The 23224-nt window shown below is 37.7% G+C and overlaps 1 protein-coding gene across 3 annotated transcripts in view; it reads left to right on the forward strand.

Moving 5' to 3' along the window:
• Positions 1–14102, forward strand: part of TBC1D9 (TBC1 domain family member 9) — a 48696-nt gene extending 34594 nt beyond the window's left edge. The window contains exons 11-21 of one of the 3 annotated variants that reach the window (XM_014065273.2): positions 89–206; positions 835–1120; positions 3385–3514; positions 4970–5068; positions 5168–5236; positions 6731–6971; positions 8707–8772; positions 9381–9479; positions 10868–10942; positions 11047–11147; positions 11981–14102. In XM_014065273.2, the coding sequence (XP_013920748.2) occupies positions 89–206; positions 835–1120; positions 3385–3514; positions 4970–5068; positions 5168–5236; positions 6731–6971; positions 8707–8772; positions 9381–9479; positions 10868–10942; positions 11047–11147; positions 11981–12682 (1986 nt within the window). In that variant the 3' untranslated portion in view covers positions 12683–14102. The remainder of the gene's footprint in view (positions 1–88; positions 207–834; positions 1121–3384; positions 3515–4969; positions 5069–5167; positions 5237–6730; positions 6972–8706; positions 8773–9380; positions 9480–10867; positions 10943–11046; positions 11148–11980) is intronic. The other 2 variants (XM_087724361.1, XM_014065274.2) reach the window with 2 other exon arrangements.
• The last annotated feature ends 9122 nt before the right edge of the window (positions 14103–23224 follow it).

Below are 23224 nucleotides of genomic sequence, written 5' to 3' on the forward strand. Positions count from 1 at the left end.
CATTGCTCCTCATACGTCTATTGCTAGATAGAATCTGTTACGTAAAATGTATCAAATTAGATAACTGTATGTCTTAATTATTTTCTAGGCCATGAATATTGTTACATCAGTCCTGCTTTTGTATGCCAAGGAAGAGGAAGCATTTTGGTTGTTGGTGGCTTTATGCGAGCGCATGCTGCCAGATTACTACAACACAAGAGTTGTTGGTATGTTAATAGAACTAATAATTGGGAAATTATTTAAAACTATCAAAAAATTAAATTTGAGCTGCAGGTTTAGATGTTTGAATCCATTGATATGGAATAATAGTAGAGCTAGTAGTGATCTATGTTACATTGTTATGCTTTTTTATTTCATATCACAGCCAAATATAAGGTACATGTATTTTGTTCCTGGTGTATAAATCCATGTTTTTCATAAAATGCAGATATTGCTAAAGTTGTGGTGATTGCCTGGTTACTTAAATTGGAAAACAATTATTTAAATAGGCTATTATTAATAATAATAACAGTATTTTTATTTACAGTTATGGAAATCAAATAGCAAGTTAATGCATGTTTTTAAAAGGTCTCTTTTCTGAATGAGAAAATAGTGTAATTTATAGGTAGACAAACTCTTGTCCACAAGATGATTCGGGCTGTAGTTTCCACAATTCTTCCCATTGGTCATGTTGATTGAGACAGATGAAATTCCAAACACCTAAATGGACCACCTCAATCCAATTCAACATGCATTAACTGGAAAATGCTTCTACTTTTGTTTTCTTGGATGGGCATGAATACATATTCTCTTGACTCCAGTTTCGCTTATCAGATACTTGATTATGCCTTACAGGTGCTCTGGTGGATCAAGGTGTGTTTGAAGAATTAGCTCGGGATTATATCCCACAACTCTATGACTGCATGCAGGATTTGGGAGTCATCTCAACCATCTCTCTTTCATGGTTCCTCACGCTCTTCCTCAGTGTAATGCCTTTTGAAAGTGCTGTTGTGGTGGTAGATTGTTTCTTCTATGAGGGTATAAAGGTGATATTCCAGTTAGCACTAGCTGTGCTAGATGCAAATGTAGAGAAGTTGCTGAACTGTAAAGATGATGGTGAAGCTATGACAGTGTTGGGAAGGTAAGTACTCTAATTGCAGATTTTCCTTCCATTCAATTACATTCAGAGCAAGTCACTTCCCCCACTCTTTCAAATTAGTAATTTTGCATTGCCAGACGCTTTTCATATAACACAGTTTAGCTCTTAGCTCTTAAGTGGAGCCTTTTGGCTTTTAGTGTCCTTTCTTACCAATTAGTCTCTGCTAGCCACTTTGCTCCAGTGTTTATTTTCTTTTATTCTTTTGTAACTTGATTTAATTATAAGAGGCAGTTTTCTGCAGCATAAAGTAATTCCTTTAGTGCGGCATTGTCATTCCTGGCTGCAAGTAATGCCCAAAGAGAAGTTTGCCCAGCCTTTTTAATAGAGGTTTTAAAATAAAAATTTCCTGGGATTTCATACATGCAGAGCAGAACTCAAATATACCTCCTTCAAATGAGTAAACTATGTTTTTAAAATCTTTTTGAACAATTGTGGCTTTTGTTGTATTTAGTAGAAGATTTAATCACACATCGGCACCTATCACTGTCTCAAGTTTCAATTATCTGTGCATCACTCTGAAGTGGTTTAAACCAGAATGCTATTTAAATGTGTGTTGCAAAGACTAAGCTTCAGCACTGACTTTTCATGTGACTATCTAAAAATAAAGCATTTGTTGATATTTTGTTTCTTGAACCACGAGTATGTGCATATATTTCCAAAATGATAAAATGCTGGCAACAATATGTAGCTTGCAGGGAAATCCCTTAGTGTAGATTAGACACACTTAGAATAAAATTGGCCTGTTATTGCCAACCTGGCCCAAATCAGCTCAAACAAACTGCTACGGTCCTTATTGTTATAGCAGGGAATGTTGTGGTTAGGTATGACAAAAGCACTTTCTCTGTCTGTTTACAAAGTGTTGAAGAAAGCTTTGGTTGAACAAATCCATGATGGCTGATGGAAGCCTGTATTTGTAGCCGATTTTGACCATGGCATATGGAAGACTGTGATTTGAAATACGAGAGGATTAAATGAGCATGAAGTGACAAAGAAAAATAGATATGCATTTGCTTTACAAATGAAGAGGAAGGAAAATATAATAGATCTGAATGAAATTGGTGAAGACTATTTGATGACATAATAGATGGGAAGAAGATGAGAGACTGCATAAAAGTAACTAGGTCATTTGGAAATCCGTATATGAAAGATGAGTAGGGACTGCTTAGAAGAAGTCCTGTTTGTTCTGAATATATAATTTAAATATGACAAAGGAATGAAAACAAATCTAAAGGCTTAATTGATGTGATCATTTATTAAAAGAATTGAGAGAATAAGTGAAGCTAGAATATTGATTTGAAAATAAATAGAGACCAAAGTAATTGTAAATGACAGAAAAAAATGGAATGAACAACTTGCATGTAAATGGTAAAAAAGCTAATTAAAGATGCAGAAATGAATACAGAAATGTTAAGATGTGTGAGGGTTGATAGAATAATATCAAATAGCATGTGGTGTGGAATGAACATTTGTCAAAATAGGCAAAATGACTGACCAAAATATTTTTTGTTTACTTTGTTAAATGGCAGCAAGAGTAGTATAGATCAAGGGAAACAGAAAAGTAAGCTTCATGTGATAGGAATGATTTAATAGTTAAGTAATATGTGGTAAGAAGGGATAGGATCAAGAATGAACTAGTGTTTGACTAATACAAAGTATGCTGAAATGGCTGGTTATATAAGAAGAATATATTAGTAAAAATGGAATAAGAAAGCAAGTTAATGAAGAAAATAGGAAGGAGGTAGAGTTGGGTTTATAATTAACTGTAGTTCTTTTTATTGTTCATTCATTTTAAATTCTTCAGTATACAATTACTTGTTCTATTTCTCCACTGTGTATAATGTTTACCACAAAAGAAAACAGCATGATGGGTATACATGTACCTTCCTTACTTTGCCCATTTTTCTTACTTTACTTTTTCCCTTGCCCTACATTTTTCTCCTCCTCTTCACTATCTCCTTCCATCATAGCATTCAAGAATCATTCAGGTGCAACCATAATGTGTATTATAGAGGTAATACTGTAGTAATAATGCTAATTTTATAGGACTGGTGCAAGAATAAATATAGTGATTTTTGTGAAAAATTAGAGCTATTTAGGAAAAACATTTAAAAATACCCTAATCTGTTTTCAACTTTTTGCAGTATGCCTATGTAAATAAATATATGAGAAATTGGAAGTGGAATATCATGTATTTTTACACTTGAATTAAAATGAGGTATATTATTGCTTTTTCTTGCCACCTGTAGGTATTTAGACAGCGTGAGCAATAAAGACAGCACCTTGCCGCCAATTCCTCACCTTCATTCATTACTGAGTGATGACATAGGGCCTTATCCTGAAGTAGATATATTTAGGCTCATCAGAACTTCCTATGAGGTACCATAATTTCATGAACATATTGGTAATTAAACATGAGCAGGAAAAAATACACCCACCAAGCAAATAATTTGTCAGATTCTAGCTTCCTCCTCCCTAATCCTTTGTCTCCATGATGTGTTGGAATATTATGGCTGTTATCTAATCTGGCTAGAAATTCTGAGACTTTCTGTATTTCCAACACGTGGAAATGAAGTTGGGAAAGCTGCTCAACACAGAAAGAACAGGAATTACTTTTGAGTTATATGTAGACAATGCATAACATTTAAGAGGTATTACCTTACCTGAAGATACAAAAAAAATGACCATGGGGGAGGGGGGAAAGCAGAGATAGTTGAAATGAGTTCTAGTTCCCTGTTGGTTTCCCCATTTGTAGGCAGCTGGCAGAGAGTGTTGAAAATCACAATTACTTAGCTGTGCCAATGTTGCAGTAGCCACAATTTTGAAAATATATAATTGCTGTAAAGATCCTTAAAATTTCAATTATTTTGGAATAATGCACCCAGATTTTGTCTGCATTCTTTTAAGTTGGCAAATCTGAGGTTCTTTAATTCAAAAATTTGTATGATACAATGCGTTGTTTGGGTTAGTGGAAGATTTGAAACAGACAAAAAGGAGAGTTTTAGTAGTATACATATAATAAATTCCCTTATTTGGATGAAATTATTGTTGAAATTAATAGAATGCATTCTTAAATATAGGATTGCATTGCTACTGATTGCAGGGTTTGTTTGTTTGTTTGTTTGTTTGTTTGTTTATATCCCATCATCATTGTTTTTATAAATAACTCAGGGCGGTGAACATATCCAACACATCTTCCCGCTCCTATTTTCCCTACAACAATGAAGTTGTGATCTCTGGGATATGCATCTAGAATCCAAATGCTTTTAGGACTGAAATGTTTAAAATAAATAGAAATTATGCCTAATTAATTTTGTCTTAGATATATGACCTTAGTATTGCTACTAAAATTTCCTGTCCTTTTCTTTTTATATCATGATTTTTCTGGCATGTCAGAAAATTTTAATCTGCTATTTAAAAAAAGGAAGATGTAATCTATTATGTATTTAGAGTAATGATAATTGACTGAGGTGATCATTCCTTGAACAACACTCTTTATTGTTAACTACAATGATCTAACTAGAACAGAACATAGAACTCTGGTTTGACAGCTATTTATAATGCAGCTGTCAAACCGGCAACCAATCAGAGAACGATGTGCTCCTGTTGACGATGCACACGTGAGTCAGCCAATCCTGACACCCGCTGGTGTTGATTGACACTGCGTGGTTGCCATGGCTCGGACACAACATAATCCCTGATTTTACATTTAGTCATACCTTTAATCACATCTTAGGTACTTTATTTAGGTAATGTCTAAGTGAAATTATCTTTTAGTGTATTTTGTATCTTACATTTTGCAGGAAGAATGAATGTTATTTTTTTTTCTATTAGAAATTTGGTACCATTAGAGCAGATTTGATTGAACAAATGAGATTCAAACAAAGGTTGAAGGTCATTCAAACCCTAGAAGATACTACTAAACGAAATGTGGTAAGTTCTTGGGTGTTTTGTTCTTTGAATTTAAATATTAAAGATATTAAATATATTTAATTATATGTGTTTAAAATTTCTCCTTTTTATATTTTGAAGGTACGAACCATAGTAACTGAAACTTCATTTACAATAGATGAGCTGGAGGAACTTTATGCCCTTTTCAAGGTAACCTTCAAATAGCTGTCTTGCATCTATGTTATTTATAGCAAATACCACACTTCATTTTTCTTACTAAATCCAACTTAATAGTTTCTAAAATAATTTCATGAGCCAAAAATGTGCTACTGAGAAAATGTTTAATTTATAAAGCAGAATGTTTTCATTTCCCCTTGATGTACAAGGATATGGTATTTAAATTACACTTTAAAATGAATGAAATACTTATCAGGATAATAAATCTAATTGTTTATTCCTATGTAGACAATATTTTTGTGATCATAATCAACAAAACAAAGGGACCCCAATTAATTGTTTTCACCCTGAAAAATTATCATAGCTGCACACTTGCTATAAAAGCAGATTTGACGTTACAGATTAAATTGTACCCAGAATACTCGCTGGATTTGGGGATTCAGCTTTCTTTTAAATCAAGTACTGTAGTAAATCTCAAGCAATAATATATCTGAGCAGATGGCAATTTTCTGTTTAAAAAGGCAGATATAAATATAATCTATAATCAGAAAGACATATTTTGTTTTTTTATATGTATAAATTACCATTCCTCTAGGCTGGTGGCTAACTTTTTTATGTGCTGAGAGTGGGGGTACGCACACCCATAATGCAATGTGCCCCACATACTGCCCCCATGTCCCCCTGCCCCCATGCATGCCTCCACCCCCGCACTTGTGTGCGCAACCCTCTGCCCCCTGTGCATGCACATGTGACTCCTGCATGACCCCCGACCCCTGCACATGCGTGGCAGAGACCTCAAAACCAGCTAGCCAGCAGGAGGTGCACGTGCATGTGGAACTGAGCTGGTGTGATAGCTTGCATGCCCGCAGAGAGGGCTCTGTGTGCCACCTTTGCCATAGGTTCGCCATCACGGCTCTAGGCAACGTCTTTGTAAGCCACCTGGAGTCACTGAGAGTGAGTTGAGTGGCCATATAAATTTTCTTAAATAAATAAATTAAATTAAATAAGCATACAATAGACTTTCCTTCAGGATATATTCATAATAACAAATCTGGGGAATCAACTAGGCTAAGAGATATTAACAGGTGCAAAGTTATCCAGTGAGTTCAATACTCAGATGGGGATTTGATCTTTTCATTCAAAACCAAAATTTTAATACTGAGTAACATGGGCTTCTAGATTACTCCTTGTCTCAGGTGTATGAAGTGACACCAGTCAGTGGTTAGGAGGACAACAGTTTTGGAACTTAATAACAGACAGGCCTGTGATGGTAGAAATATGTTGGTAGAAACATTTCTGGATGGAGTTTGTCCTATTTCTGTGTCTATATTTACTTCCAAGAACTGTGACACTGAATGAATTAATATTGTAGCTAGAACTTGCTTATAACAATACTAATACCAGGCAATATGAAAAACATTTCTATATTAAGGTGTTTTTAAGATGCATAATCTGTGATGAGGGAAGGTGTTGCTGAACTAACTACAGAGATTATAATAATTTCACATGCCTTATTTTTTTTATCAGGCAGAACATCTCACTAGCTGCTATTGGGGAGGCACCAGCAATGCTACTGACCGTCATGATCCAAGCTTGCCTTATTTGGAACAGTACCGCATAGACTATGAGCAGTTCAAAGGGATGTTTACTCTTCTCTTTCCTTGGGCATGTGGAACTCATTCTAATGTTCTAGCTGCACGTTTGTTCAGATTGCTGGATGAAAACGGCGATTCCTTAATTAACTTCCGAGAATTTGTCTCTGGACTTAGTAAGAACAAAACTGCTTATCTAATGGCATTTGGCTTTTTTAATCACCATTAACTATAAAATTATTGTCTGTCATGCAGCCATTCTTGAGACATTATAAAAGGTTATGTGTCTCTCTGTGGGGTTTTTTTTTTTTTTGCCATTGTTTATATTCTTAGTTAATACTCTTCAAATCCTCTTATTCGTAATCTATTAGTAGAAATACATTCCCCTTTCTGGTGCTATATAGTATGTGAGTCAATAACTATTATTTTGGCTTTGAGTGCACAATTCATTTAAAGTCATCACTGAATATATGTGTACAGACAGTCTCAAAATTTATTCTTTATGAACACTGAATTGAATTAAAGAACAGAAAATATTGAAATGGACCTCAAATCCCAGAATTAATCTGTATTTGAATTGGTATATAAAGCAATGCCTCTTTAACTATATTAAAGGGATGTGTAATCAGCTGAACTTGATTACAGTACTGTATATGTTGCCCAGTTAGCAATAGCAATAGCACTTATACTTATATACCACTTGTGTGGTTTTTAAACCCTCTCCAAGTGGTTTTACAGAGTCAGTATATTACCCCCAACAATCTGGACCCTCATTTTACCCACCTCTGAAGGATGGGAGGCTGAGTCAACCTTGAGCCGATGAGATTTGAACACTAATCAGCTAAAGCAGCCTGCAGTACTACACTAACCACTGCACCACCTCGGCTCTTGATCCAATATATCTTATTTTTCCAAAGACCAAAGGTTTACAGATAGGCCTTTCTTACTGTGAGATAAAATAATGTTAGTTACTCTAGAGCAGTGATGGCGAACTTTTTTGGCTCTCGGGCCAAAAGCAGGGGGAGCGCAGGGGGGTTGTGCGTGGGCATGTCACACCCATAATGCTATGTGCGCAAACACTACCCCATTTTTGGTATAGTTTTTTTCACCCTCCCTAGGCTCCAGAAGCTTTCTAGGAGCCTGGGGAGGGTGAAAACAGCCTCCCTGCCCCCCCAGAGCCCCCCCCCCAGACACCCTCCGGAGGGCACAAAAAAGTTCAGGAATGGTGACTTCCGTTTTGTCTGTAGGGGCGATTTTTGACCTCTGGAACCTTCAGGAGGCTTCCTTCTCAAAAGAAGGCCAAAGTCAGCTGGCCAGTGCATGCATGGACGCTGGCCAGGTGATAGGGCAACACCTCACGTGCCCTGACAAATGGCTCCGCGTGCCACCTGTGGCACGCGTGCCATAGATTCACCATCATGGCTCTAGAGAAATAAGATACTGCATCTTTCTTCATAATACAATTGTAGATTTTGACACTGAGCAAAATCCATCTCCTGGCATTGAAATCTCACCAGGCAAGGAGAGCATCTTCGTTTGGATTTTGCTGGTCACTCTATTCTACCCAGATATGCTGGCAAAATACCTCCACCCAAAACTTACTGCTTAACTGCTGGTTAGTGTACAAAAGAGTGGATGAAGTAATATTGCCTGAAGCTGTACCTTTAAATCTAGATTTTGGTTGCGAATGGTAGTGTGTAAGGCCACATCGTTGGAATGAGTAAATCTGTGATTTGCTGGGCTTTAAAGGTTCTTAAAACTCGGAATTTTGCACAGAGGTATTAAGTCTAACAGGTTCAACTATCTGGAAGCAAGTATCAATGATATTGTTTCATTAATTGTTATGTTAAATTGATGACACTTAGTTGATGAATATATTTAGGATTACTACAATGACTCAATTATTTTTAGGTGCAGCATGTCATGGAGACCTTACTGAGAAACTGAAATTGCTTTATAAAATGCATGTTTTTCCAGGTATGTAAGCATGGGGTAATTCCAGATAGCTTAATATAATACCTTTCATGTGAAATCCTGTGCCATTTTAGGTGATGGTAAGAGGAACTGTAGGGATTGCCATTGCTAAGCGATGCAGTCACATGAGATCATGCTTTACGACAGCATTATTTGGTGATGAAAATTCTGGTTCCAGTTGCCATCATAACTGGAGGACTACCTGCAGGGGTGGGATTCAGCTGGTTCGGACCGGTTTGGGCGAATCAGTATCTCCAATGTTCAGCTGGGAGCGAACTGGTTCGCTCCAATGATCAGTTGGGCCCACCCACCTGCGTTTTACTTATCTAGATCCTCTCAGCTGATTCGTGTGGCAGAGCAGACTGCCGCACCTCAGCTGTGTTACTCCCCAGAAGCAACGGGGAAGGTAAGTTTTGTTAAAACTGCACATGCGCATGGAGCGCGTATCAGGCATGGGCACGCGCGAAGCACGCAATCACTGAACTGGTTGTTAAACTGGCAGGATCCCACCACTGACTACCTGTGTAATATTCCAGCTATAAATGATAGATATGGGGATGCATGTGTAAAATATGAAATTTGTTGATGATTTCTCATACCTGTTTGTACAGATCCGTCTTCTGATCCCGAAGAGCCAGATTCAGCATTTGAAGCAACTCAGTACTTCTTTGAAGACATTACACCAGAGTGTACACAGGGTAGAAAGATGTGTTAGTTTTCTTGTTCCTGACTAAACATACTGATAATTTTTTTAAGTCTCCCCTATCTTCCAAAAAAAACCCCAACTAGCTTGTCTGCGGAGAGGAAAACAACAATTTTAACAAGATGGCTTTTAAATGTCGCATTATCAGATTCTTACAATGACAGATTCAGGAAGCAAATGTGTGAATTTTACATACAAACAGATGGCTTGCCAACACAATTTATAATATTAGTTTCTAAACCTGTAGCTCATGATAGAGCTAAAGGTTGGTACCACAAATTGGATCAATATATTTATTTATTTGAATCCTGCCTTGTTATTTTTTACAAACCACTCAAGGCAGCAAACATATTCAGCACACCTTCCTCCCCCTATTTTCTGCACAACAACCCTGTGAAGTGGGCTGGGCTGAGAGAGAGAGAGTGGCTCAAGGTCACCCAGCTGGCTTTCATAGCTAAGGCAGAACTTGAACTCGCAGTCGCCTGCTTTCTAGCCTAATGCCTTAACCACTAGACAAAGCTGGCTCTTTTGTTGAGAGTTTTTGTTGGGAAGATAATGGTAGATTAAAATAATATCCATGTCAAGATCAATTTTACATGTAGTCATTTTGATAGAAATTTAAATATCAAGCATGTTTAATAAAATTGTACATGAACAGATAAATATGAATATAATTGTACAAAAACAAACACACTTTCTTTTTAATGTATTTTCCCAAATTGCTGAAAATACAGTTTGCACAGAACTAGTTATTAATTAATTAAGGTAGAAGAAGAACGTAAAACTGGAAATATTAATTATAGCTATTCAATAATGGGGGATACTAAGTGCAGCTTCATCTTCTGCAATTGATACAGTAAAATTCAATAGCCTTATTGTTTGTTACAAACTAATGATTGAGGCAGTGATCAGTAGAGAAAGGTTGTTTCATTTTAATATGTACTTCTGGTACAGAGTTGTAGCTGATTCTTTTTTCCCAAAGATTTTTCTTTTCTCAGATTTTTTTAAATTAGAATTCTTCCATGAAACAGGGAAATTGGCCCTTGAAAACGCAAGTATTTAGTCCTGGAAAACCTGCTAGATACACGCTTTCCTAGTTTGCAGCAATGATCAACCTTGCTTGATCTTGAGAAAGAAAACCAGGCTCAGGCCTGATTACTATTTGAACCCCCCAAAATCCCCAGGCATTAGAATATTTGGGGAAATTGAAAAGCACTGAAAAGAGTGCAAGGATTAATGCTGTAAACAACAATAGCAAACAAGGAACTCTAAAAAATCAAGTTAATGTAGTAATCAGGAATTGAGTTTTACTTAAGAGAATCTTGACTGTAAATTAGGCTACTATAACCTTCACATTTTGAAAAAAGAGTGCTTATATATTCATTCTTTTATTAGTTGTTGCTGTACAAGGAAGGAACAAACATGGAGCTGAAGAGGGATTTGTTAATGTGAGTTTGAAAACAGAAAAAGGTATGCTGTTCATTATCTTTACCAACATCACGGCTATTTGGGGAATTGTATTTGCACCATAATCAGATAAACATTACTGTGTTTTGGATAATTGATTGTAATAGGAAAGAAGAATTCTCAAGAAAATAAAAATTGCCTTAAAATCTGGAATCAAGAGAATAAACCCAAAGTCAAAAATGCAAAGGACTTACCTAAACTAAATCAGGTAAGTGTTCTTTTGAAAAATGTAAAATTAGCATACACATGATGCTAAAAAGTACATGATCAGTAAAGCATATACAGTACATAGCTTAACCTTGGGATGGGATTAAAACTTGAAAGATTTAATTCCAATTGCAGAATGTCCAAATTAAAAGGGGGAAGTAGGACAGTGGGCTTCCTTGATATTCTTCTCATGCACTGTATTAGAGGTGAGCCGCCTCTAATTGGTGGAGCTTCACTTTTTCATTTTGCCCTGCCTGGAAGCCTCATATGAGTGGATGGGGCTAAAGATTTAGGACATTTTTGGGCTACACATTTCACTTTTAATTAGCTAAACAAATCGCCACAACACTTGCTTTCAGGGGCTTTTAATGGGAGGGATGCAACAAAGCAAACTATTCTATCACTAGGAAAAGTGGACTTATTTTTCCTTTTTCTTCTACATCTTATATATGTTTATTAAAGATGAAAGGTTGGGAACTTGGAAGAGTTGTATACCTATCATGTGCTAAATAGTTAAAAATCTTTTTTAAACAACTTTGCAAGATTACACTTGTTATTGTTAATCATTATCTAGAAGCAAGTACTCCTCAAAAGCATGTGTGTGTGTATATATAAAAATAATCTCTTACAAGGTAAGTTTTCACTATGGAGGTATTTCTCTTGGGCCCCAGCAAATAATCTGGGAACTCTTGACAATGTCATTATTGAAACTAGACAGGTGTTGTCTAGTGTCTGTTGGAAGAAAAACAGCTGGGAGCCCCATCTAACAGTTGGATTTGAATAGGATAAACAGCTGCTTAACAAAAAAGCATTATATTTATCTTTTACATCTAGGAGCAATTTATTGAACTGTGTAAGACCATGTATAACATGTTCAGTGAAGACCCCAATGAGCAGGATCTTTATCATGCAACTGCAGCTGTGACAAGTTTGCTTCTAGAGATTGGTGAAGTTGGTAAACTGTTTAGTGTCCAATCTATTAAAGAGGCTGAGAATACCAGCAAAACCATTCAGAATGTGCTGATTCAGAAGAAAGGGAGCCAGCAGTACCATCTTGACCGACACAATCATTTTCAAAATGGTTTTCTTGATGAAGAGGAGAATATTTGTGGTGACAGTTCACAAATGGAGGATGTTAAACTGGAAGATTCTTCTCCTAGGGATAATGGAGCTGGTTCTTCCATGTTGATTTCTGATGATGATACTAAAGATGACAGCTCCATGTCTTCATATTCTGTCCTGAGCGCAGGTTCTCATGAGGAAGAAAAGTTACACTGTGAAGACATCAGTGAAGATACTGTTTTGGTACAAAGCAGCAACCCAACTTCTCTGCCAAGAAGTAGTAGTATTGACAGAGACTGGGCTATCACCTTTGAGCAGTTTTTGGCTTCCCTGTTGACTGAACCAGCACTTGTGCGGTACTTTGATAAACCAGTGTGTATGATGGCAAGGCTTACTAATGCTAAGAATGTGCGGATGATGGGAAAACCCATAATATCAGCAAGTGATTATGAAATCTCTACTATGTCGGGCTAAATGGACTGGATAAGTAGGGTTTTTTAAAATTCTTTTAGGTTTTTGAAATATTTATTATAGCCTCTACAGGTCCTGGTGTTCACAAAATTTATTAGTCATTGTTTATGTAAATATGTTGGGATGTACAGTACATCTATTTTATTTTGAATTATTATTTTTCTGTTATGGGAAATATCATTAAAATGCTTGTCTGAATCAGTTGAAGGGAAATCATTGTTATTGGTATACGTATTGTTAGTCTTGCTATCCCTGGATAAATAGTGAAAATTTGTCCAGTTCTAATTTAATGAACATTATGTATGTATGTTTTTCAGACAGATCTGAAATCTATGAATAAGGAAGGAACCTGAATAACTGAGAGTAGTGCAAGCACAGAGCATGCTGCAGTGTGTCTGCAGAGTTCCTTTATAATATTTCCTTTTAAACTTGGTAGAATAGCACTGTGTTAGTATAGCTTTTGTGCATACGGAGTTGCTTCCCTCCAAATTAAATTAAGGGGAAAATGGACAGGAACTCCATGTCTGCACTGCAGCTGTTGTGCTTGTACGAAAATAAGTTAAGAAAGAAATAGAAAGGGATGCTGTCAACTTGTTTAGGATTGAAAAGTAAACTCTTCAGCTTACCTGGCAGGTTTCTCTCCATATAATTTTTTTTAAGAAGGCTTGTTATTTTTTAATACTTTTTAAAACATTCTTCAGGGATACTGCCAGGAACTTTTCTTGATACCTGTCAACATCATGACCTAAACAATTAACGGTACTCCTTTTTTAAAAAAAATAGACTTTTAAAAAATTCTGTAGATAATTCTGTCTTATTGATACTTTAATCCTAAACATCATAAACTTAGTGTACTGTAGATGACAAATTCATAACCAAATTGCATAATCCTTCATTAAAACAGTTATTAGCAAGAATGTAACCTGTAAAATAGCTGCAAGAAAATGTAATCAAATGTTTGAAAATCTTAATGAATGAAATTGTCACTTTATTTATAATTAACAGAATGTGTTGAATGACAAATGGAGCACCTGCACTTTGAATTCTTGATTATTTTTCAGAACCATTAGTTGGACACATCCCAGTAGTAGAGAACATGCAGTACAAGAAACACATACCCAAGTAATGACTGAATGCCAATAGAGATGTGTTCTGCTCTTTGCACCCTGTCTATTCAAGGAGGAGAAGAAATAATGCTTTAAGTAAACCTATACAAATACTCTCAATATGGGCCCAATTCCTATGTTAGGACAGGATTGTGTCTAGTCTTTTTACACATTCATAGGTGACTGAGTATGAGTAATTTTTATCTACTTTGACTTTGCTGTCTTCAAAAAAACCTCATTTTTCACTTTATGTATTGTATATTATTGTAATTATCCTTTTAAAAATTAAAACCTTGATTTGATTCTTATTTAGAGTACTTAACTGTCTGCAGTGTTTTTTTCAGACGGGAAAGCTGAATGTTAGATTACAATTCTGCTAATCTATTTTCCAACAGAATTTTAAATTAGAAATTTAAATTTGGCACTGGACAGTGATAGCCTCTACAGCAGATACTTTGAGGAAAAAGTATTCAGGGATTTTTAAATCAAATTTTAAGGGGCGGGCAGGGGGGGTTTGATTTGGATGGCTCAGACAGGCTTGGGGGGGGGAGTTTGCCAGGGCACAGGCCAGAGCTAATTAAGGGGCGCGGGTCGGGAGTGCTGGGAAGGGTTGGGATTCCGGGGGAGACATTAAGCCATTCCATTGGGGGTTTACCATCTCTACTGTTTGTGGGAGAGACAGATATGGTGGGGGCCGAGGGCCAAATTATGTTCAGGGGATGCAGGTTCGCTGTTTAAAAGCGATCGCACGTTCCAACCCTCATCACCCTTCTCACACCCCTGGGTGCTCGGGATTACAGGACCCTGGTCTCCGGCTGGTGTTGCTTAACGCCAGGTCCGTGGTACATAAGGCTCCCCTCATTTACGACCTCATACAAGAGAGTAGAGCGGACCTGGCGTGCATTACGGAGACCTGGTTGGGCCATGAGGGGGGTGTTCCCCTTAGTGAATTATGCCCACCAGGCTTCCACCAGCCGAGAGCCCAGGGCGGGGGGGGGGGTTATTAGGGAAAGTCTCGGACCTCAGGAGGTCACTGTGCGGATGTGAATCCCTTTTTGTGAAATGGGGCCTTGGAGTTCAGGTGGGCCTTTTTGTCACGTACCTGTCTCCCTGCTATGTTTCATCGGCCCTGCCGGAGCTGCTAGATGTGTTAGCTGGATGGCGGTTGATTTCCCCAGACTTATGATCCTGGGGGATTTCAATCTGCCTTCCATTGGCGAGACATCCGAGTCAGCTCGGGAGTTCATGGCTTCCATGACAGCTATGGACCTAACTCAGTTAATTCAAGACCCCACCCATAATGGGGGAGACACGCTCGACCTGATTTTTGTCTCTGGGCAGTGGATGAATGATCTAGATTTAGGGGATATTTCTATCCAATCCTTGTCATGGTCGGATCATTACCTCATCAGGCTTGCTACACCTCATCGCAGGGAGGTGGAAACAACTAGATGGTTCTGCCCCAGGTGCCTGATGGACCCTGAAAGGTTCCTGATGGAACTTGGGACTTTCCCTGAATCCCTTGGTCACAACTCAACCGAAGCCCTAGTGGAAGCCTGGGATAGGGCAGCCACTGGGGCTTTGGATTGTGTTGTGCCTTTGCGGCCTCTGACCCGGTGTCGATCCCAGGTAGCTCCTTGGTTTACCTAGAAGCTCCGGGAGATGAAACGCCGGAAAAGATGCCTAGAGAGTGGTTGGAGGGCCAGCCGGTCCAAATCTGATCGAACACTAGTAAAAATTCATATTAAATCCTACTTAGTGGTGATAAAAGTGGCGAAACGGCAACATTTTTCCGCTCTTATCGCATCTGCAGATAACTGCCCAGCTGCCCTGTTTAGGGTGACCCGCTCGTTACCTAACCAAGGAACTGGGAAAGACCCCTTGCCAATGTTCCCTCTAATTTTTTTTCAGTGTGAGCAGAAAAGTATAGCGTTTGAGCGGCATATTTTCATGCCTGAGCACCTGGATTTTTTTCACAGATGTCACCTAAGACAACAACAAAATCAGTATTATTTGAAACTCAAAGTTATGTTTATTCAAGATACCCGCTTAATTAAAAGTGTTATATAATATCAGTATCACTTAACAACGCTCCTGCTTAGCAACCAAAATGTTGGCTCAGAAAGTCTGGCATTTGAAGCACGCAAGTCTTAAAGCTATTGTTACAAGACCCTTGCACCCCTAACCCTTTAGGGAAAAAAAACCCCAGGGGTCTTCAAACATGACAGCTTTAAGACTTGTGGACTTCAACTCCCAGAATTCCTCCCTGAGGGGAATTATTTATTTGGACTGTTTCATAGTTACATTAGAGAACTACATTGTTAGAACTTAGCACAAAAGATACCTTTTATCTGAAAATCCAAATAGAGTAAACCTGCTATTATCCCAGAGCACTAATTTCATTTGTCCCAATCTGTTTTACGAGTCTGTATTAAAATAGATAGAAATATTTTCACTAAATTTTATAGATCTATATTTCAGGAACCTATCAGAAGTTAGGGCAAGATAAGAGTGGAAGAATGAATTTTGTTGCAGGTCATGGGGATTTTTTCAGTATCTTAAAAGTGGAGCGCATGTGCATTGAACTAGCAATACCCATTTAATAACAAAAGGAAATGGCTGAATTAAATTTGGTAAAGTTGCAAGCGAGCTGTAAAAAGCTTGTGGTTTTTAAAATCATAGAATCAGAAGGGATACTGGAGGTCTTCTAGTCCAGCCCCTTGCCAAGGCAGGAGTCTTTATATCATCTGAGACAAATGGCCGTCCAGTCTTTTGAAAACCTGTAGCAAATGAATTAAGATTCCATTGATTTTAATTGTTCTTACTGTCAGATTTCTCCTTATTTCCAGCTTGAGTCTCCTTCTGACAAGTTTCCATTGCTTCTTGTCCTGTCCTCAGGTGCTATTGCTGCCGCCTCCTCCTCCAACAGCACCAACACATTTGCTGCCCAGCGCTGCGGCTGAGGTGAAGCTGCCAAAGCTCCCGCTGGCGCCCCCGCAGTGTTGGGCGGAAATCCGGCAGTGCTGTTGGAGGAGGAGGAGGCGGTAGCAGATATAGGAGAATGATTTCTTACTGTTGCTTGATAAACAGTTGGAATCTGAAATTTTTCCTGAAGAAGGGCGCCCTGCCTCTCCTCTCCTCGCCTGCCCCCTCGCGCAGCGCCCCGTCAGTTGTGCCCCTTCCTGGATCGGGATGCTCTGTGCACAGTCACTCATGCCCTCGTCCTTTCTCGCCTGGACTACTGTAATGCTCTCTACATGGAGCTGCCCTTGAAGAGCACCCAGAGGCTTCAACTAGTCCAGAATGCGTCTGCGCAGGTTATCATGGGGGCACCTAGTTGCTCCCATGTTACACCCCTTTTAGGCGGCCTGCACTGGTTGCCGGTTGTCTTCCAGGTGCGATTCAAGATACTAATTATGACCTTTAAAGCGCTCCATGGCTTAGGCCCAGGATACCTGCGAGACCACCTACTGCCACCGGTAGCCTCCCACCGTCCAGTGCGATCCCACAGAGTTGGCCTCCTCAGGGTGTCGTCGGCCAGACAGTGTTGGCTAGCGACCCCCAAGGGGGAGAGCCTTCTCTGTGGGAGCGCCTTCCCTCTGGAATGGGCTGCCCCCGGAGCTTCGTATAATCCCCGATCTCCGGTCCTTCCGACACGCCCTAAAAAGTTGGCTTTTCCAGCAAGCCAGCCTGGCCTGAACAAAACAAAACAAATTATTGATTATTGTTAATTTTAATCGATTTTTTTTAAAAATGTTGTTAATCTTAATTGGGTTTGTTTTGGATATTCTATTTATTTTTTAACTTTTGTAATATGTGTTTTTTTAATGTTGTACACCGCCCTGAGTCCTTGGGAGAAGGGCGGCATATAAACCCAATAAACCTAAACCTAAACCTAAAAATGGAGGGAGGAAGCCCAAGATGCATCACTGAATGATACTGCACATACATAAGTTTGCATATCTCTTTGTAAGACCCACTACACAAAGGTTCAATTATCTTCCAAGAATATTGTATTGCGAATTTTAAAAACACATACATAGTTTAGGTGCTTTTTAGTGAGCATATAGCTTTAAGCAGAAAGGATAGAATAAGAAAAGGCCAACAGGGGGAAAAAAAAGGAATTTTAGTAGTTTATTGAATTACAATTTGTTAACTCTTTTCAACTACTGAGCTGAAACAGTTTTAAGGGATGATAGACAAAATTGTACATTTATAGATACTATTGCATAATATTTATAGCCTGGCATTAGTAAACTTAGTGTTTGAATCAAAAATTATGGCAAAGGAAGTGACTCCAAGGATCATTTAGTCCAACCCACGCGTGAAATGCTACCGGTTTGGGCCAGTAGTAAAAAATGCTTTAAAAAGTTTTTTTTAAAAGTTCTGATGATCAGCTGTGTGACAATCAGCTGTGCCACATGATTTATATTCGCTAGAAAGCAGGAAATACTGCTTTCTAGCAAATTTAAATAATGCAGCACAGCTGTTCCCCCCCCCTCACTGTTCTACTTACCTTTGCAGACTCAGAAAAGGCTTCTTAGTGCCTGTGGTATGCAGGCGCCGAAGAAACCAGTAGCAGACTTCAAAGCATTTCACCCCTGGTCCAACCCTCTGGTATGCAGGAAAACCAAGTAAATTATCATTAAAATAAAGCTGTCCAGTTTTTTCTTAAACACTCCCATAGGTAGACTGTTCCATTGTTATTTACATCTTACCATGAAGAAATCTTTCCTTATGTATTTATAAATTACACAATTTTGTCTGTTATTTCTGGTCCTAGTTTCTATGGCAATGGCAAATAATTCCTGTCTGTTTTTCTTATGATAGTCTTTAATACTGTATACCTGAACACAGATTTCACATCTCAGGTTTTCTCCAGAACGAATAACTCAAGTTTCTTCGGCCTTTGTAGGATTTATTTTTAAGTCCTTGTATCATTCCTTTCTGCATCTCAGTTCTAACTTGTCAGAACAGAAAATATGGTATCATATTCACATATAATACTCAAACTGTTCTACACTATACTATACATCAGGATAAAATAGAGAGGAATAAGAACTTCATCTGTTTTAACATAGTGCTTCTTCTAAAGTAGTCCAGAACAACATTAAAACTAGTAGCTGTTTCATCCTGCTAGCTCATGCTCAGTTTCTTATCAGTGGATACAAGTCTTTTTCCAATTTAGTGCTTCTGTGTCATTTTTCTCTGTGTAAACCTTGCTTTTTTCTTCTAAATGTAATAACTTACATTTTCTTCCCATTGAAGAGCATCATGTTCCATTCAACCCAATCTTCCAATCTATAAAGATTAGATTGCAATCTGGTTCTGTTATACCGTGTGTTAACCAATTTTGCTTATTTGTTCTAATGTTGAACTCAAATGCATAGGAAAATAACATAAGTAGGTCTATCCCAAGCAAGAAAGTATATATATTATAATTATTTGGCAGATATTATTGTGATCCAGTTTCATTTTTGGTCTGATAAACAAATATTAATTTAATGCTGTGTAAGTGTGCTACATGTAAGCCAAACAACCACATTTTGCTTTATATGTTGTGTGAACCCAGATGGTATGGTGCTGTGTGAACTAGAAACTAAAATAATAAACTATAATTCAGTAAAGAATAGTTAAATGTATTATGCAATCATAACTGATAACATGATTTAATTAATACTGCACTTATATATCAGGTTTTTTTAAAAACTATTCAGCTTGGTTCTATTTGACTACAATCCTTTTATTGACATATTTGTATGGGTAAGGAAAATGTATGTAACTATTCAAAATTGTTGCACTACAAATCAGTCACAAAAAGGACATGTTAAAAGCCATGCCAAAAAAAGAGCTAGCAATTGGAAATAATAGTACATTTGCATTAAAAATATGAAATTGCTTTAATTCTACCAATTATATATCAATTACTATCTATTTCTTTCAAAAATGTTAATATGTATATGAAACATTAAAGGTAAGTAATTAGCTATGATTTTCTTAGATGTAGAAAACGCCTTTAATAACTTTGAATAAACCTTCATATTTACAATTTAAAAATGGTATGGTTTTTTTAAAACATGGATCCAAACAGCCCAGATTTTATCACAGTGACAATGAAATAAATGATACAAAGTTGCTCTTTTTCCTTTATTTCTATTGACTTTAGAACTACTGACAAAAGAAGATACAAAATAACAGAATTGGAGGCTACCAAATCAAGAGTATAAACAAAAATCATAAGCAGATGTTGTGCTTATAGTTACTCAAAGGATTCTTTAGAATTGATAACAGAATGTGTATAGCAGTATGGTTTATTAAATGTAAAGCATAAAACAATTTCGGTATTAAACGTAGCTTCTTTTGCTGAGGTTTTTTGGTATCAAATTTACACATATTTAGATATATACGTTCAATGAAAGGAAACCTTTTTATGGGGACTATATCAAATGCTGAATATAAGGAGAAGAAAGCCTGTTTGGCATGTCATTTCTGCAATATTTTGCACCAGGAGGCTTATTAGACATCCATGCTTGATCACATTAAGTACCAAATAAAGACATTCTTCTCCCTCTCATTTTAAGTCTTTGAAGCATCAACATAGCTGTTTTTTATATTATACAGTATACTGACTACAGTTTGAGCAAAATGGCTATTCCCTTGTCTCCATGAACAATAATCCACGAGATCAGTCTCAAGGGGATCAACTGCCTGGAACATTTGTGGGTAATCATGTCCTCTCCTTGTCCAGAGAGAACAAAGAGTTAGTCTAGTTCTTCATTACACCACACTTCACTTTTCTTGCAGTTATTTTCAGTTTGCCAGTTTTCACTTTTCCAGAAGTCCATTTTTATCCTTTCCTATTTGCGTGTATCTGGATTGATCTAGTATGGGAAATGTTGAATCCAGTGCTTAATCTACAAGAACACAGTTTCCAATTAGGCTAGAGTCTGTAATTGGTGGCATCTAGCTGTCTCAAGTTATAGTCAATAGTGATCCAATTTAAGTTTTAATGGATGAGGCTCCATGTGTTGATAGATATTTATGGCTTCATGCCAATAGTTATGTATGAAGGTTTCATGCCTATGCTGGTTCCAGTTAGAACATCTGTTCCTGCCAAACTTTTTATCCAAGATTTTATTTATTTTATTTGGAAAAAGCATAGCTAAAAAAAACAAATAAGAGGCATATCTAAAATGGGTTTGGAATATGCAGAAGCAGAAGTAGCTCACCTTCTGGTTCCTTCTTCAGAAAAATGAAAGATATTCTGCTTCCCTATTCGCATTTTACCTCAGTTCCAGTGGGATTCTCTGTGTCCACTTCAAATACTGCATTTTATGGTTCCAAAATATACTTGTCCACAATTGCATGAATGGATTTCTGCCATATAGAAAGGCATTCCTACTGTAAGTGACTGTCAGAACCCCATTTCTAGCCAGGATGTTTAATGTGGAGGAAGACCGACAGAGTAGATTTGTTGACGTTTGGATAACATGCAGAATAGGCAAATATTTCCTTGGAATGACAGCATTTCAACCACGTTTAAGGCCTGCCATGCATATAGGCTTAAAAGCAAAATGGATTCTGGTAAGCAGTGATATAGTGCTTCAACCACATTATTCACTGATTTGTGAATTAATTAATTATATTTAGAACAAAATAGTACTGAAATTTGAGAATTAAATCCAGTATCACCAAGCAAGTTTATTTTCTTCTTCTTTTCTCCACTGCTGTCAATAGTGGAAAACTTTTATTTTTTGGAGGTTCTTTTAGGTTGTTTCTAATAATTTTCTAGGGAGTCTGCCTTCATGTGAAGAAACATTGTCCATGGAGGATATGGGACCATTATATTGAACCCACTATCCTTGAATGTAAATCAGGGGGAAAATCCTCCTGGTTCAGCCCAGTTTGGCCGAACTGGAAGGGACGATTGGCATTGGTTCACCAAACCAGTGGCAAAAATCCCTGATGGCCCCACCCATGCCCAGCTGGTTGATCTGTCACCACTCCTCTTCCAGCTGCTTGACCTGCCCACCCAATCTGAACGTTTCTCCCTCCATTTACAGCAGAGCTGCTGCAGCCTGTCCCTTTAAGGTAGTCCCCGGGAGGGAGGGGGCTGGGTGGGACCATAAAGGAGGCAGCTGCTCCTCTGTGAACAGAGGGGAAAACGTTCGGATTGTCTCTACTGCATTAAACATTGAATTCACCACTGAATTCCACCAATGATGTGAATCATTGTAATGTAAAACAAAGAGAGATAAGTGAGTAGAAGAAAAGTATTTAAATTTATATACATCAGAGAATATACATATCAAGTTAAAACACAGGTAGTAAAAATTACAACTACAGCATTCTGTATCAAAAGGGTAGTTTTGAATTATTTCATCTTAACATTCTCACTCCAATGTAAAAAGCCATAATTTTTATTGCTTTTATAACCACACAGGAGTGGGCACAATTTGCCTTAAATTGGTCTCCATTCACCAAATTTCTCAGCGTAAAAAAAGAGAGAGACAATTAGAACATAGAAAAAGCACATATATTTATATACCATTTTTCATTCAGGAGCTAAAGGTGCTACACTTAAAGTGAGGTAAGTTGAGCTGATGGAGGGTAAATAGCCCTATGAAGGTTTCCCTATTCCCAATCCTATGGCTTAACACCACATTGTTTTTATTAATACCAAAGAAACGATATAAGACAAATGCAAATAGAAATAGGAAGAAAAATGAATAGGACATGGCATTGAATATTGACATGCATTTGTAATAATGAAAGGTCAAGCAGTAGCAACATTCAAAATTGCAATTAAATATTTATAGCCTTGTGAACCAGCCATTGATTTTTATAATGCTCATCTCTTACTTGTGGAATCAATTCAATGTTTTCTTCTAATTTCCTAGGGCAATTTTACCATATTTTTATGTTATTGGTTATTTTCAGAGATCAAGCGATTCACAAATTTCACAACATAAATTTATTTTATATCAAATTCTCCTTTAGGAATGCCCACTTCAAAACATAAGTGAAAAGGAATTTGCAAGAATCTTCCCATGTGATTATAAACTCACGTATACATATGAACAAAAGATATCCTGAAACACTGTAATAGATACCTATTGTGGCCCAGCAGGTGCCATTGGAGCTGCCACCAGACTCTGACAGCGAGGGGCCCTCTTGAGTCAGCTCTGGAGGAGGTGGAGGACCCTGGACAGGGTTCTGACTCCGAGCAGGGCGCAGAGAGCCTGGCTAGCCACCAAGAGGCACCTGAGCCTTGGACCAGTGGGGAGGAGACAAGGGAGAGTGAGCTGGAGGCCAGTAGTGAGTTGTTCCTGGATGCACGCCATCAAAGAGCTACTAGGTGTCAGGAACAATTACGCAATTACAGGAGATGATTGTACTCAGCTGGTGGTCATTAGGCTCCTCTCCAGACTATAAAAAG

This window comes from Thamnophis sirtalis, unplaced genomic scaffold (assembly GCF_051295495.1).
Source record: "Thamnophis sirtalis isolate CommonGarterSnake01/CBP01778 unplaced genomic scaffold, rThaSir2_p1.2 scaffold_10, whole genome shotgun sequence".
Classification (NCBI taxonomy): domain Eukaryota; kingdom Metazoa; phylum Chordata; class Lepidosauria; order Squamata; family Natricidae; genus Thamnophis; species Thamnophis sirtalis.